The following is a 15,822-nucleotide window of genomic DNA, read 5'->3' on the forward strand; positions in this document are numbered from 1 at the left end:
TGATAAAATAATAAATTATCAAGGGTTCAGGGGGAGGGGGGAGCGGGGAATGAGGGGGAAAAATGAGCTGACACCAAGGGCTCAAGTGGAAAGCGGGTGTTGTGAGAATGATAAAGTCAACATATGTACTAATGTGCTGGACACAAATGATGTATGTACGGATTGTGATGAGTTATATGGCCCCTAATAACATGATTATTTAATTTAAAAAAAAAAGAGCTTTATATCATAGGGAAATTATATATCAAAATATCCCAGCCCGGTCCAGTTCAAGTCCATAAATTGAATACTAATCCATAAGTCACTCTTCTAAGGCTCACGCAGCCACATGAAATGATGTAAAGTGCAGGAAGATCACAGGCCAGTGGATGAAAAGTCTTGTGGATCTAATGGCAGGGAAGCATCACAAAGCTCATGTGCCTGAGCTTCAAGGCTCACCACAGTGGCCCTCCTACTCATAGCTTGTCCCCCTCCGCTAGGTAGGGGGATCCAGGCTCTCACCCACCTGTTCACATGGAACCCATTCTCCATTTCAGCCTTCATAGTTCTCGTTTGAATATTTGCTACTACCACCAAGATCTGCACCTGCAGCAGCTCCAGCGGGCCCACAGGTCTCCGCATGATGCTGACTGTCTCAACCGCTGGAAAGTGAAGCAGAGAGTGAGTGTGTGGTCCACCTCCAGGGAGAAAGAGAGGAAGTTCCCAGAATCCTCATGAGAAGGCCACGCCCACAAGGAGGCATCATCAGGCTAGATCTGATTGACAGGCTAGACTCTACCCCTATACTTACTTATCAAGTTGACATGAAATTATGTCACTGCCACAGGAAGGTTGTTGATGTCCCAATTATATATAGTATAGCATTTGCCAACTCATCCTTTTTCTTGTACACATCCACTGCCGTCAATTAGATCCTGACTCCTAGCAACCCCCCCAAATGGAGTAGAACTGCTCTGTAGTGTTTCCAAGACGGCATCTGTACAGGAGCCGACCACCTCATTTCTTTTACTGCAGAGCAGCGAGCTTGCAGTTTGCAGCCCTATGCTTATCCCACAGCATCATCTAGACTCCTTTTGCTCCCCTACAGTTTCGTTGTATGTATGGTACACAGTCATCAAGTTGTGTAGTTTTCATCTATACTTTATGCCATCTTTTCCATTAACAAAGGAGTCTGAGCGGTGCAGTGAGCTACACATTGGGCTCCAACTGCAAAGTCAGTAGTTTGAATCCACCTGCCACTCCGCAGGAGAAAAATGAGGCTGTCTGCTCCTGTAAAAGGTCTCCAGCTTGGGACACCCCCCCCCCCCGTAGTTCAAATCTGTTGTCGGGTCACTAGGAGTCAGAATGGAGTCAAGTGCAGTGGAGTCTTTGGTGCTCATTAACCACGTAACAAAAATGCACTACTACCTGGAGAAAGATCTTTCTTTTCCCACTGCTGGGACCCATGAACTGTTCTTATGTTTCTTCTCACTATGTTTAGTAATCCTTGACCTTTCGTTCATGCTTCGTAAATACACACACAGTCACGGCCATCAAGTCAGTTCTCACACGTTGCGACCCCTTTACAACAGAGTAGAACGTTCCGAGATTATACCTTTTCTTGGGAGTAGAAAACCTTGTCTTTCTCTTGAGAAGCAGCTGGTGTCTTCGAACTACTGACCTTGTGGCTAGCAGCCTAACTCATAACCACTTAGTAAGTGGAACTAAAATTTGATGGGAAGTGCTGAGTTCTTGGGTGATATTCACAGGGTGATCTGGCTGGAACATTTCTTTGCAGGAATTTTTAATATCATTATCTTTCTCTTTTGGGGGATATCCCTAAATTTAGGACTTCCTTTTTAAGGTGATCAGATGATCTCAGGAAGCACTTCCAGTCCCTTATTGGAAGGTATAAGTATCTAAGTTCTGAAATCAGAGTGAGAAAAAGGGAGAGGAAGGGTGGTCTCAGCCCTCACTCTGTATACTTTTACTTTAACTCCCAGTTTTCAGTGTGGTGCTCAGGCCCTTAACTGCTCTGCCTTCTTCACGAAATAATTCTCTGATCTGCTGCTGCAGTTACTCGGTTTATTGGAGTGGTATAGAGAATGCTTTGTAGCACCTAATCCTTCATTTCATGGAATCCTTTTCCTGCCCCCTGTTTTTTAGTGGTATCTGGGTCTTGTGTGGGTGGGGGTGGGGGTGTTGTGGAGAAAATTGGACTTTTGGGCTTTTCTTAATATCTGTTTTAAGATTCAGCGTTTCAGATCTGCTAAGTCAGTTACTACTCATCCATCTGCTTTTAGAAGTTTTGTTACTATTTTCTCCATGTTATCTTTGGCCTTGAGAAGGGAATGCCCTGGACAGTACTTTTTTCCCCCCTTATAAAGGTTTTCATGAAGTGATGAGAGTTGGTATTTGCTCAAATTGAGATGACAAGAGATCAGAGAGTGAGAGTAAACTGAGACAGCAGTACTGTGGCAGATACAGACACAGACATTGTATTGTTTTGCTTTTTGATTAGTCAAAGGGCACTGATAGGAAAAGTAAAGCCGTGGATTCTTTGGCAACAGAGGAAACACTTGGGAGGAAAGTCCTACTAGAACATGCGAGGAGGATTCATAAAGTTTGTGGAAAATCGGAATTAAAAGGTAATGGAATTTTTCCTTGAATTTTTGGAAGTCTCTTGTTAATAATTGTGGTATTTTAAAAGACAGCCATCTGTGCTGTGCTGCCCGGCTGTGTATAATGGCCACGTCTTACATACAGCTCTAGGGAGAAAGAATGAAATGACAAGAAAAGGCAAACTTATTTAAAAACATGGAGACGTTTTGAAAAAGCTCCTCAAAGTGTAGTGAATTACTGAACATGGCTCTTCTAGTGTCTGCCTTTTTTCATTCCCACCAAATGATTATGTGGAGTAAGCAAATATATGCGGCCTGCCAAGGGGATTGGATCCATTGCTGACATGTAAATAAGGTGGATAGCACTCTTTTGAAGCTGGTACCGGGCAACTGCAACTAGGGTGATACACATGGGAATTGACTTGATGACAATTGGTTGGCTATCGGTGCAGCTAAACATTATCAATCAAAAAAAATAAAAAATAGACTCCAGAAATATTTTCAGAGAGTTAGTGAATAATCCGAATGTTAGTATTTATTTACTCAGTTATTTATTTGTGAGCATCCCACCACCCCCACATCCATTGAGGGCACATAGTATGTCTGACAGAAAATAGTTGCTCTTCCGTTCAAGTCTACCAAAAATTGCCTTATGAAAGAAAGCTGAGGTTAAACTGTATTTTAATAAAAAATTAAATATTTAAACTGTTAGGTAAATAATGAAAGCAGTGTTTTTGTTTTTGTTTTTTCAAAAGAAAAACTACTAGAGAGTATCTTTCATAATGGACCCAAACCAGTTTAAAAATCCTCTCAATCAGTGACTTCTACTTCTGGGAACACGGAGAGCCAACTTTTCCCTCATCTTCTTCCTGTCTAAATGCAACTAAAGGTCCTGGGCAGTTTTTATAAAGCAGACACGAGACTCCAGAAGGTGGCTGGCGAGAAGGCAAACAACTCAGAGCTTGGGCACCCAGGAACAACAGAGGTATATTTTCTGGCTTTCCTTTTTCAGCTCATATTTGGAGCGGGAAAAAAAGGGCAACAACTTAGAAAAGTCAGTGGGCGCAGACAAAAAAAGTTCCAACAAAAGTCTTCCTCTAACCAAGAAAGGTACAGCCTAACAAGACCAAAAACATTTAGGCAACAGCTTGTCTAGCCAAACACCACAGAAAAATCTGTGGCACCACCACCTCCATGACCACCACCCACACAATCAAAGGCCAAGGGTGCAAACATCCCTTCCGGAGAAGTGGGGTTAGAGAAAGGCAGGGAGGAGTCTGGACTCCCATCTCTACCAGCCAGTAATGAGGACAAGCCCTTGCCCACAGTGGCCATGAACACTGCCTGGTAAAGGGGCACATCCATGCCCACAAGGCAGTAGAGAGGCCTCACCCTTCTTAGGCAATTCAGAAGAGGCCTGTGGCGTCATTGGAGCCTAACCACATGGGGAACTCCCACCTCTGTCTTCAGCAATAACCCCAACTCCACTTTTGGGGAATTTGGATTTTCGACTCTACAAAAGTAACTCCCTTTTCCTGCCAGAGTTATTTCAGAGAAAAATGCCTAAAACAGGAGGAGGTTAAAAAAGATCCAGAATCTCAAGGGAGTATAAACATATCCAGATTTTAAACAAATCTCTTGTCTTACTAAGAACCAAGAAGATCTCACTCTGAATGAAAAAGACAGTGGCAGATGTTGGAATTATCTGACACAGATTCTAAAGCAGCTATAATCTTCAGTTAGCTATTTCAAGCACATTTGAAGCAAAAGAAAATAGAAAACTCCCTCAGAGAAATATGAAAACTTAAAGAAATAGAATGCAAGGGGGCTTCAAAAGTTCATGAGAAAATGTCAGTTATATTTTCCACGAACTTTTCGAAGCCCCTGTACAGAAAGAAAAACCAGATAGAAATGTTTAAATGGAAATTTGATCATGATTGATCAGTGAATAGGGTCAACCTGAGAATGGAGGAGATAGAGCAAAGCATCAAATTGGAAGAGATGTTAAGTGCCATTGAGTTACCGCTGACTCATAGTGACCTGAGGTACAACAGAACGAACCACTGCCCCATCTCCCACTGTCTTCACAATGCTTAGATTTGAGTTCATGGAAGCCACTTGTCAATCTTTCTCATGGAGGGTCTTCCTCTTTATGTCTAAACCCTGTTAATTTACCAAGAACCACGAGGCTCTTGTCTAAGAGCTGATCTCTTCCTGATGGTGTGCCCAGAGTATGTCAGAAGTCTCACCTTCACTTCCAAGGAACCTTCTGACCGTACGTCTTCCAAGACAGCTTTGTCTGTTGCTCTGTCAGTCCACGGTGCTTTCAATATTCTTTGCCAATAACCATAATTCAGATGGAGGGGAAAAACAATTCAAAGGACGTCAGGTTTCTCATCCGACCTTTGGAATTTCTCCCATGGAGATCTGAAGAACATGATGACCCAATATTTTTTAAGTGTTCAAAGAAAAGAACTGCCCCAAAATTCTGTCCTTGGTCAAAGTGTCCGTTGGGAAAGAAGGGCAAATCAAGGTATTCTCAGATGAAGGCAAATGGAAAGAATTTGTCATCAGCAGACTTACCCTAAATGATGACTACAGGGAATTAATTCTTTCAGCAGAAGAGACCCAAGGAGTGACTCTTAGGGCATTAGGAAGAACTGAAAACATGGTTTAAAAGAAAGGGGGTTGGGTTGGGATGTAGATTCACTTGCATTTTTATTTTCCTCTAGGGAGGTCTGGTGGTGTAGTTGGATAACTAAGGTCAGAGCCCACTAGCTGCTCTGAGGGAGAAGAATGAGGCTGTCTACTTCCGAAAGATTTACAGTGTTGCAAACCCATGAGGTCACTTCTACTCTGCTCTGTAAAGTCACCCTGAGTCAGCATTGACTCCATGGCAGTAGGAGGCGTTTTCGGAGCTGTTGTGTAATACTGTCTGGATGGTTATAAATGTATGGGAATAGTTTAAGGTAAGGTAATTATAACAGTGAAAGGTAAAGGGTGGTACGAGGTAAAGTTTCTGTATTTTATTCATACTGATAAAATGATACCACCAGTATACTCCGACAGGCTACACAAGGAACAGAACAAATAAAAATAAAAAAAGTAAAATAGTAGACTTAAGTCCTAATATGTGAAAAATACTTTAAATATTCCAAATAGACCAATGAAAATAAATTAGTAGACTGGATTAAAAAATATGACCCAATTGAATGTTGTGTGCAAGAAATTCCCTTCAAATGTAATGATATAGACGAGCTGACTGTTAAAGTATAGAAAAAGATAGATCATGCAACTATTAAGCAATGTAGGAGTGGTTTTGTATTAGCATTAGCTAAAGTAGATTTCAGAGCAAAGAAAATTACCAGAGAAGGATATCTTATAACCATAAAAGGCTCATTTCACCTAGAAGAAATAGCAATCGCAAATGTGTCTCTACCAAACAACAGAGCTGCAAAATATGTGAAGCACACCGGTAGACTGAATTTACATATGGAGAGCTCTCCAGACAACAACAAAGTACACCTGTTTTTCCAGGCCCCATCAAACAGTTAACCACGACAAGCCTAGGCTATTAAACAACTGGAACATATTTAAAGTAATTGAAATCATACAGCATGTGTTCTTCAACCACAAAGGAAGCTAGAAATCAGTAACTGAAAAATACATGAAAAGCAAACAATGCACTTCTAAATAATGTATAAGAAATTATAAAAGCAAAGGGAAAAAACCCAACAGGATTGAGCTGAGTGAAAATGACAATACCATACAAAAAATGGTATGATACAACCAAAGGAGTACTGAGCAAAAAAATTTTTTTAAAGGAGTGCTGAGGGAGCAAGTGTGAACCAAATAATTGTATTAGAAAAGAGGAATGTTTCAAAACCATGACCTAAGCTCCCACCTCAAGAACCTACAAAAATAAGATGATAAATCTAACAGGAGGAAGGAAACAAAGAAGAGATACCAGTGAAACTGGGAAAAAAACAACAAAATCAGTGAAGCAAGAGTTTGTCAAAAATTAAAAAAGACCAATGTCAACAAGACTGACCAAAAAAAGGACACACATTACCAATATCAGGAATTAAAAAATGGCCATCCACAAAAAACTGCCCCAGACTGCCCTAGATGGCTTCACTAGAGAATTCTGTCAGAAGTTTAAAGAGGAATTATCATCAAATCTCTCACAGAAAATAAAACGCTTCCCAGGCCATTTTACGAAGTTCGTGTTACCCCATTCTAAAGCAAAGACAATACAACTAAAAACTACAGGGCATATCCTTCATGAATACAGTAGATTAAGAAAACCCTTAACAAAATGTTAGTGAATAAAATTCAGCAGCACATAAAAGAATTATTTACTCCGATCAGGTTGCATTGTTTCCAGCCATAAAAGGCTGATTCAGTATTTGAAAATTAGCCACTGTAACCCATCATATTTACAGGCGAGTGGGAGGGAGGTGTGTCCCTATACAAGGGCCACAAGCTGTATCCTTCATGGTGACCTTGGTGATGGTGAAAACAGTCTGTATCTTGCCTATCAAGGTCAGCATTTTGGTTGTAATATTGTAGATATTTTTGTAACATATCACCATTTGAGGAAACTAGATGAAAGAAACGGTACAGGAATTTCAGTATTATTACAGTTGCATGTAGATCTCTTTATGTGTAAAGAGACACACCACTCTAAACCAAGCCTGTGAAATGAGTCTGTCTTATACTATAGGTATGTTAAAGCCAAGCAGATCTCAGAATTCAAATGAAAAGTGATGTTGAAGTAGCTTGTTTTTGATTCATGTCATTTAGTAAAGTCTATTATATAGTATTTCTGCTTTCACATAAGGAAATGTAGGTTTATTTGACATTCTTCAGCATTTGATTTGTAAAGCATTTTGATGAGAACATATCTTGATCCAATCATTAGGTGTAAACAATGCACCTTGTAGTCTTAAGTAGGGAAGTAGTAACATATTTGCTGAATGACTTAATTTATTCAGCACTCAACAGAAGGTAACTATTAAAAATTCAGAAAAGTTAACAAATACACATTTAGTCATAGAATTGAGGGTTTGAAAAACACTTTAAGCTATCCAACAGTGTTCTCTGCTAGTAGATTTAATCCAGTGCTATTCTGATTTTTTTAAAGAAGTATTCTTATTTTATCACTAGCTTGATAATAAAACTTTCCAGTGGGTAATTCGCTTTGATACTCAAGAAGTGGCTTCTAAATTTTCTTTGTATTATCATTAAGCAGGTGCTTGGTAGTGTAAAATATCCACGGATTTGAAAATATATTAATAGGGAACAGTTTTTTACTTGTACAATGCACTTTAAATACTAATGTGTTTCATTTTCATTAGTATTTTACATTTTAATATTTTATCCCTTTTTGATTAAGATGCATGATCTTTATCTGTGCCTCTTGAGGCGGTTCGCCTTAAGGGTACAAACAACAAAATATTTGATGTAAATAAAAGACAAATCATGACAGATTTAAGTATGGGTTTCATAAGGGCACATGTATAAGGGAGCTTCAAAAAGTTCTTGGGAAAATTAGATTATTTTTTAATTCCATTTTTTACAAACATTTTGAAGACCCCAGCACATGCTCTTTGTGCTGGCCTGTGCCTGACCTCAGCTTGATTCCTTACCTCTTCCCTGTACTCTTTTGTACTGTTCTCCAGGGAGGTGGTCTCACTTAGCTGCATTTTCCCAGTTCCCAAATCAGCTTGCTTCTGTGTGGGTCCAGCTAATGGGAGGTACTGGTAGAGTTTGGGATGTAGGAGGAAGAGAGATGCCAGGGGACTTCCTCTGTCTCCCTCTGCTTCAGATGTTGTGCTTGGAAGTATCCTGTCTCCTTTATAGCACCAGCTTCTGCCAGACACGTTGGTGTGGGGTCTTCTTTACACAGGTGTCGGGGTCTAGTAATGTCACTGCCTGCTCCCTCAGTTCCATAGGTGTACAGTTCTCTGGTTATACTCTGTATAATTAGAATCTTTTTATACTAGTCTTCCTTTTGATTTTTGTAGACAGTGAATTAATTTGACTAAGGGATCAAGGCCCTGTTTTGATAGTATTTCTATGCTTGTGTGTCTTACCCTCCTTTTCTCTTCTTCCTTAGACTGAACTGTTTCATTTCTCCTAGAAAGGAAAGTTAAAATGCAGAAATAGGGCAGTTTTAAGTGGTTCTGTTTTGCTAAACTGATGCTAATCAGTCTCCACAGCAGTACCCCCCTCTCAAACACATGAATTAGAAATTAAGCAAATGGTTATAACAGTGTTGTTGAGTGTCTACCGTGGGATATAATACTAAAATGGGAGAGCTGACACTAAAAGGGTGGATATGATACAATCTCCTTTTTAAAGTGGCTTTTAGGAGTCCTGAAGAGAGGCCTGCAGGGAACGAAATTTCTACTGCAACTGCTCTTATGGGGATTGTGGGTATTATGGATTCTCATATCATATAAACATATGATTCCCACAAATATTTTCATGAAATGGAAACATAAAGTTGTGACTCTAAGGAAAAGAAGGTGTTTTGGTGTATTTGAAAGAACTTCAAGTTCAGGAAACCAGAAGTCTCGTTCTGGTTTTTTCAGTAACTGGGCTTGTGGCTTAGAACAAAGTAGTTATCACTCAATTTTTGCTTTTGTGATTTTATTAAGCCACTTGGTTTTAGAAAATTCGAAAGGAGTCATTTAATGTGTTCAATGACAATCTAGAACATTATTAAAGTAAAATGATCATATAACTGATTTTCATTATACTTAACTTCTTCTTTAACAGATAATTCTAATCAGTGACCAGATTATATCTTTATAATTAATTTCACTAAAAACTCAGTGTCAAACCTCCTGGGAGGATAGCTTGCTTTCTTTTTTTAAAACAATTTGTGAATTGTGAATGAGGTGAGGAATAAAAGCAGATAATCAGTTTTATATTCAACAGTCCGTGCACATCTTGTTTCTCAGCTTGCCCGTGGGATAGCTGTATTTCATATCAACATGCTAGCTGCTCCCTGTCCTCTTGAGTCGTGCTTGCTTTCGGTCACTTCCATGTCCAGTACTGTGAAGGGCACGACTGCCAGGACAGCAGATCTAGTACATTTGGCCTCTGGACAACATGGGGGTTAGGGGTACAGTTGAAATCCAGGTCTAACTTTTGATGCCTCCAAAACTTAACTACTAACACTTTCTGTTGACCAGAGCCTTACCGATAACACAGTCAATTTTCACACATATATATGCGTGTGTACCCACAGAAAAGGCTGCATTTTCAATGTGAGATCAAAAAGTATTTTGAAAAAATATAAGATTTTCATACTTGCTGGCATAGCTGCCACTACTGCGTCCTGAATTTCCTCTCTTTTTTACTATGCTCCTCAGGCTGTATTAATTTATCTTAAGTGGCAGGCGACTGTGGCTGCACACCTACAATGGTGCATGTCAAACAGTTTACTTTTTTTTTGAATACCAAGACTTTGTGTCTTGGGAGCACATTCAGTATCACTAGTGGCACTCCACATGGGTCCCTTAGTGTGCTTTAAGGTTTCTGGGATTATACTGAACACACACACAATTATGAGAGAACTATAAGAGATCACTTCACTACTCACATGGAGAGAAGGATTAGTGCACAACTTAAAAAAATTACCTATGTGTAAGTGGACCTGCACAGTTGAAACCTGCATTGTTTCAGGGTCAACTGTATCTCTTAGGATTGCTGAAGGATATATAAAATTTTTTTTAAATCATTTTATTGGGGGCTCGTACAACGCTTATCACAATCCATACATCCCATTGTGTCAAGCACATTTGCACATTTGTTGCCATCATCATTCTCAAAATATCTACTTTCCCCTTGAGCCCCTGGTATCAGCTCATTTCCCCCCCTCCCTCTCCATTCCCCCCTCCCTCATGAACCCTTGATAATTTACAAGTCATTGTTATTTTTTCATATCTTACACTGTCCGACGTCTCCCTTCACCCACTTTTCTGTTGGCCGACCTCCAGAGAGGAGGTTATATGTAGAGCCTTGTAATTGGGTCCCCCTTTCTCCCTCACCTTCCCTCCACCCACCCAGTATCGCCACTCTCACCACTGGACCTGAGGGGTTCATTAGTCCTGTATTCCCTGTGTTTCCAGTTCCCATCTGTACCAGTGTAGATCCTTTGATCCCGCTGGATTTTAAGGTAGAATTGGGATCATGGTAGTGGGGGGGGGGAGGAGGAGAAGAATTTAAGAACTAGAGGAAAGTTGTGTGTTCATCGTTGCTACACTGCCCACTGACCGGCTCGTCTCCTCCCCGAGACCCTTCTGTAAGGGGATGTCCAGTTGCCCACAAATGGCCCTTGGGTCCCCACTTGGCACTCCTCCTCATTCACAATGATGTGATTTTTGTTCCCTGATGCTTGATACCTGAACCCTTCGACACCTCATGATCACACAGGCTGATGTGCTTCTTCTGTGTGGGCTTTGATGCTTCTGAGATAGATGGCTGCTTGTTTACCTTCAAGGTTTTAAGATCCCAGACGCTATATCTTTTGATAGCTGGGCACCATCAGCTTTCTTCACCACACTTACTTATGCCACCATTTGTCCTCAGCGATCGTATCAGGAAGGCGAGCACACAGTGAAAGGTTTTATCCTTCTTTGATGCCTAAAACCTGATCCATTCGACAACTCGTGATCATACAGGCTGGTGTGCTTCTTCCGTGTGAGCTTGGTTGCTTCTCAGCTAGATGGCTGCTTGTTTATCTTCAAGCCTTTAAGATCCCAGACGTTATATATTTTAATAGCTGGGCACCCTCAGCTTTCTTCACCACATTTGCTTATTCACCCGCTTTGTCTTCAGTGATCTTGTCGGGAAGGTGAGCATCATGGAATACCAGTTTAATAGAACAAAGTGTTCTTGCATTGAGGGAGTACTTGAGTGGAGGCCCAATATCCATCTGGTACCTTAGTACTAAACCTATAAATATATGCACATAGATTTGTTTCCTCCTCATCATAAATAAATATATTTACATATGTACATGACTGTATTTAGACCTCTATAAATGCCCTTTACCTCCTGGTTCTTTCCTCTATTTCCTTTGACTTTCCTCTTGTCCCACTATCATGCTCAGCCTTCATTTGGGTTTCAACATTTCCTCTCAGTTACATTACCCTTGCTCAAGCCCGGTATACCAGGCCTCCTAAACCCTCCTCGCCACCAATTTTGGACCACTTGTTCCCTTGTCCCTGAGTTTGTTAACACCACTTCCTTCCCCCCACCCACTAACTTCCCCTCTCCCTGAACAGTCAACCCAGTTGTTTTCTCCTCCAGATTGTTTATCCAGGGATGCTCCCTTCTTGATTTGCTCTGTTTTGGGGGGTTCAGACCATGCTGCTTCCCCATCATGTGACCCTGTCACAGTCTGCCCTACTAAAGGGACAGCATGATACCTGCTGTCATTTGCACAGTCCCCTCTGTGTCCCATTATCCCCTAGCAGGGATGTCATCCTCTTGAGCATCGTGTGCCAGCGTGGGGCCAAGTCTGACTCTCTTTCTCTTCCTCCCTCCATGCAGGTGTGGCATGCTGGGCCCTCTCCCCAACCTGCTGTCTGCCAAACCCACTTCCAGGGAGGGTGTCAGTTTGGCTCTGGTTGAGGCCAGCCCTGGGGATATAAAATTTTTATTTAGTTATCTTCTGTTTATTAAGTAGGACTATTGAAATTCTTGATCTAAGGTCATAAGAAAAAATCTCCCCCCTCATTTATTTTCAAAAATTTCAACTCTATTGGAAATAGTTTTAAAAGTATATATCCAGATGCCAGAAGTTAAACTGCTTTGAAAGCCTACTTTTGCCAAAACTAGGTTTCCTCTAAATGTAGTTTCCCCCTCACTTTATATTATATTCATATTGTGTTTTGTTCTTTTTGATAAGCCCTTCTTGGTCGCTCTCTACCACTTCCCCTTTCTAATCTTAAGTTACAGAACTATTAGCAAATTTTTATTAGTTTGGCATTAGATAAATTTCTCTTTGGTAGTCCTAGATTAAGGCTTGGGCTGTGTTCCAGGATCAACAACAAAAAATAATTTTAGTTTCCATGTACTGAATACCTAGTAGGTGCCCTTGGGAAACCTGAGTAAAGAAAGTTAAAAAGTGGAAGAGCCTCATACTTTTTTCTTACCAGGTAAATTATATTGAAGCTCATCAGCTCCCTAAAGATGGTGAAAACCCAACCCCTTGCTCTCAAGGTGATTCTGACTCAGGTGACCTTAGACAACAGAGTCGGGCTGGCCGCAGCTTTTCCCAGGCCACAGGCTGTGTAGAAGCCAACTGTCAGTCAGGCATTCTCTCGAAGAGCAGCTGGTGAAGTCAAGCTGGTAACCTTTGCATTTAACCACTGCACCACAAGGGCTTCTTCCAAAGATGTAGAATATATGCATATCCCCTATTTTTACTCTGCAAGAAATTGATGTCAGCAGTACTACTAGTGTAGCTACTGCACTGACCAGGTTCCTGGCACTTCCGCTAGACCCTGGCTCCCCCATGGTTCGGCCTTTAGAGGGCCTGGCCTATGTTTTTTGTTAATGCAATTCATTGAACCTTTTAATTTGTCTAGCTGACATCTTACCTGCCTAGTACATTGTCTTCTTTTGCTTAAGAAATTTAAGGGAAATAGATTCCTCTTAGAGAGATTAACATTTTGAGCCAAACTTGAAATATCTTTTACTTTAAAATAGGAAAATAACGTTTTCCCTGTATTCAGAGCTCTGAAATGTTCTTAGCAATCTCTGAATATGATGCAATTGGTTAAAATAATAAGATCTTACTTATTTGTGATCTGAGTACTGAGGTAGTTAGTTTATTGTGCCAACCTGGCCGATACATACATGTGGGGTTAATTGAAGGATGGAGGGATAAATGGGTTGGTGAGCCTCGCCTTTTGAGTTCTCGGGTCTCTTGCTTTCTGATGGTCAGACCAGGGTGCAGCTACCATAGCCAGTTCCCTGCTTTAGCTGGCAAGGTTCGCTTCCTGCAAGACATCCTTGAGGAGAAGCCAGATGGACCTACCCCGATGCAGCCCTGGGTGCTGGAGAGCCGTGTGGAGACCCCGCCAGCGCTGAGATGCTTACACATTCACTGACTCGGCTTTCCTCCTGCAGTTGGCATCATTGCGTGTTTTGTGCGATGGAGGAGGACTTTGTGGATTGGCGTTGGACATATGGGTTAATGTGTTAATGTTGGACTCGTGGGCTTGGGCAGCACTGGGTTAGGATGTTTTCTTGATGTGTACCTAACCTTTATATAAAACTCTCTATTATACATGAGTTTCTGTGAATTTGTTTCTCTAAAGTACCCAGACTAATACAAGTACATTCTTCGAGTACATTCTCAGATGTCCCAATAATTGCACACCTTTCCCCCTCAAACTACATGGAAAATTTTTTGCTAATGCCTAATATCATTTACTCTGATTTTTCTTCCCTTAGCGGATCTGAAGAGAACAATCGCTGTCCTTTTGGATGACATCTTACAACGCTTAGTGAAGCTGGAGAGCAAAGTCAACTATATTGTTGTGAATGGCTCCGCTACTAACAGCACCAATGGTACTAGTGGAAATCTGGTGCCAGTAACCACAAATAAAAGAATAAATGCGTCAGGCAGCATCAGATAGCAGTTGAAGATCACCTTGTGCTGCTGTGTCCACCATGGATTATATCCTCTGACAGAAAGCTTTTTAATGGCTGGTTAGAAGACAGAGTAGAAACCTGTCAATAAAAGCTCTATGCATTTTCAAGGAGTATGCTGGATTCATGGAACTCTAAATTCTGTATATAAAGTTTGCTTTCAGGCAAGTCTGTTCAGTGCTGTATTATATTGTTAAAAGAAATTTGGTAACATGGTTGATGTAGTAAGCAGGTAGGTGATCTTTGTATAAACCTTTTTTGTGTGTTTAAAATTCAAGTGAAACAACACTGAAAGACATGGTTTCATTTCTATATTTAAAATAAAACTTGCTTTTCAGATAAGTGGAGAATATTGTCATTGAATTATTCTGTCACTTGTTCTCAACAGATGTAACCGTTTGACTAGTGCTTTCTGAAAATGTGCTTACTTCCACTACTATATTTGTTACTCAGATTATGGGCAAAGAAAGGAAGCATAATGTTGAAAGTAATGTTTTGAAATTATGACCCAAAGAATGTTTTCATTTGCACTATCTTTCAGAATACCTGAAAGTTAATTATATTTTTAAAAATTACATTTGTAGGTATATAATCTTGAAATGGGTAGCAGCCACTGTCCGTAACCTATTTGAAAATGGGGGCAACTTAATAACAATGTCACAGTAATTATCTCTAGACTCATAGTTAATACTTTCTTACATATATTCTAAGGAACAGAAGATATTTTTATGATGAGATTAAGTCATGGTTTTCATATTCATGAAATTTAATTAAAAAACCTGACCCTTTGTGTGTCTGTGCTAGCTATCAGGAGGGCACATTATCTCCATATTTGGGTTATTTTTGCTCTTAATCTATTGGAGGGAAGTGACTTGAGATTCTTGATAGACTGGAACTCTGGAGGACCTTAGCCAGTTGTATATAGTAAAGGAAAATGTTAACATATAAGGATATCGTACTTTATGGAATTTTGTATTTATATAACAGATACATTAGATTCTAATTTTATATGATGATCAATTGAAAATAAAATAAGAGCATTTAAAATATATAATTTAAATTATAAAGATAGACTATCAGAAAAAAACAGCTCTTGTGTCTAGCACAAGAGATTCTAATTATAGGTAATTCTAATATAAAGCAAAATATACTTTTATTTAAACATCCCTGTAGCACATCGAATTACCATAATGGTACCCTCTATGTCATAGTTTTTATTCTCCATAATAACTGCTTACATGCAGGTAAATTTTAGATCTAGACTATATTGAATCTAGTTTTAGATACTGTTTATTATTAAAATATGCTACTATATGTAGTGGCAGTACTTATAATATTTTATTAAAATAAGGATCAGAAAATACTGTTTTATTGAAAGGTAGTCCTCCAAACCCTTTATTCTGTATTCTACCTTTATGTGAAGAAATTAAGTATATACTATTGCCAAGTGAAATTTGGAATAATTGTTCAGTCTTCGGTTACTAATTGTGAACATCTTTGGTTTTTGTTTTCAGGATAAAATAAACTATATTTATACTTAAAA

At 39.9% G+C, this 15,822-nt stretch overlaps 1 protein-coding gene across 3 annotated transcripts in view; it reads left to right on the top strand.

Annotated features, from left to right (window-relative positions):
- CCDC126 (coiled-coil domain containing 126) overlaps positions 1-15,822 on the top strand; it is a 42,925-nt gene extending 27,103 nt beyond the window's left edge. For all 3 annotated transcript variants that reach the window (XM_045289011.1, XM_045289012.1, XM_004702721.2), the window contains one exon: positions 14,082-15,822. In XM_045289011.1, coding sequence (XP_045144946.1) covers positions 14,082-14,266 — 185 coding nt within the window. In that variant the 3' untranslated portion in view covers positions 14,267-15,822. The remainder of the gene's footprint in view (positions 1-14,081) is intronic.

Source organism: Echinops telfairi, unplaced genomic scaffold, assembly GCF_000313985.2.
Source record: "Echinops telfairi isolate 266 unplaced genomic scaffold, ASM31398v2 ScPeMD7_23;HRSCAF=83, whole genome shotgun sequence".
Lineage (NCBI taxonomy): Eukaryota > Metazoa > Chordata > Mammalia > Afrosoricida > Tenrecidae > Echinops > Echinops telfairi.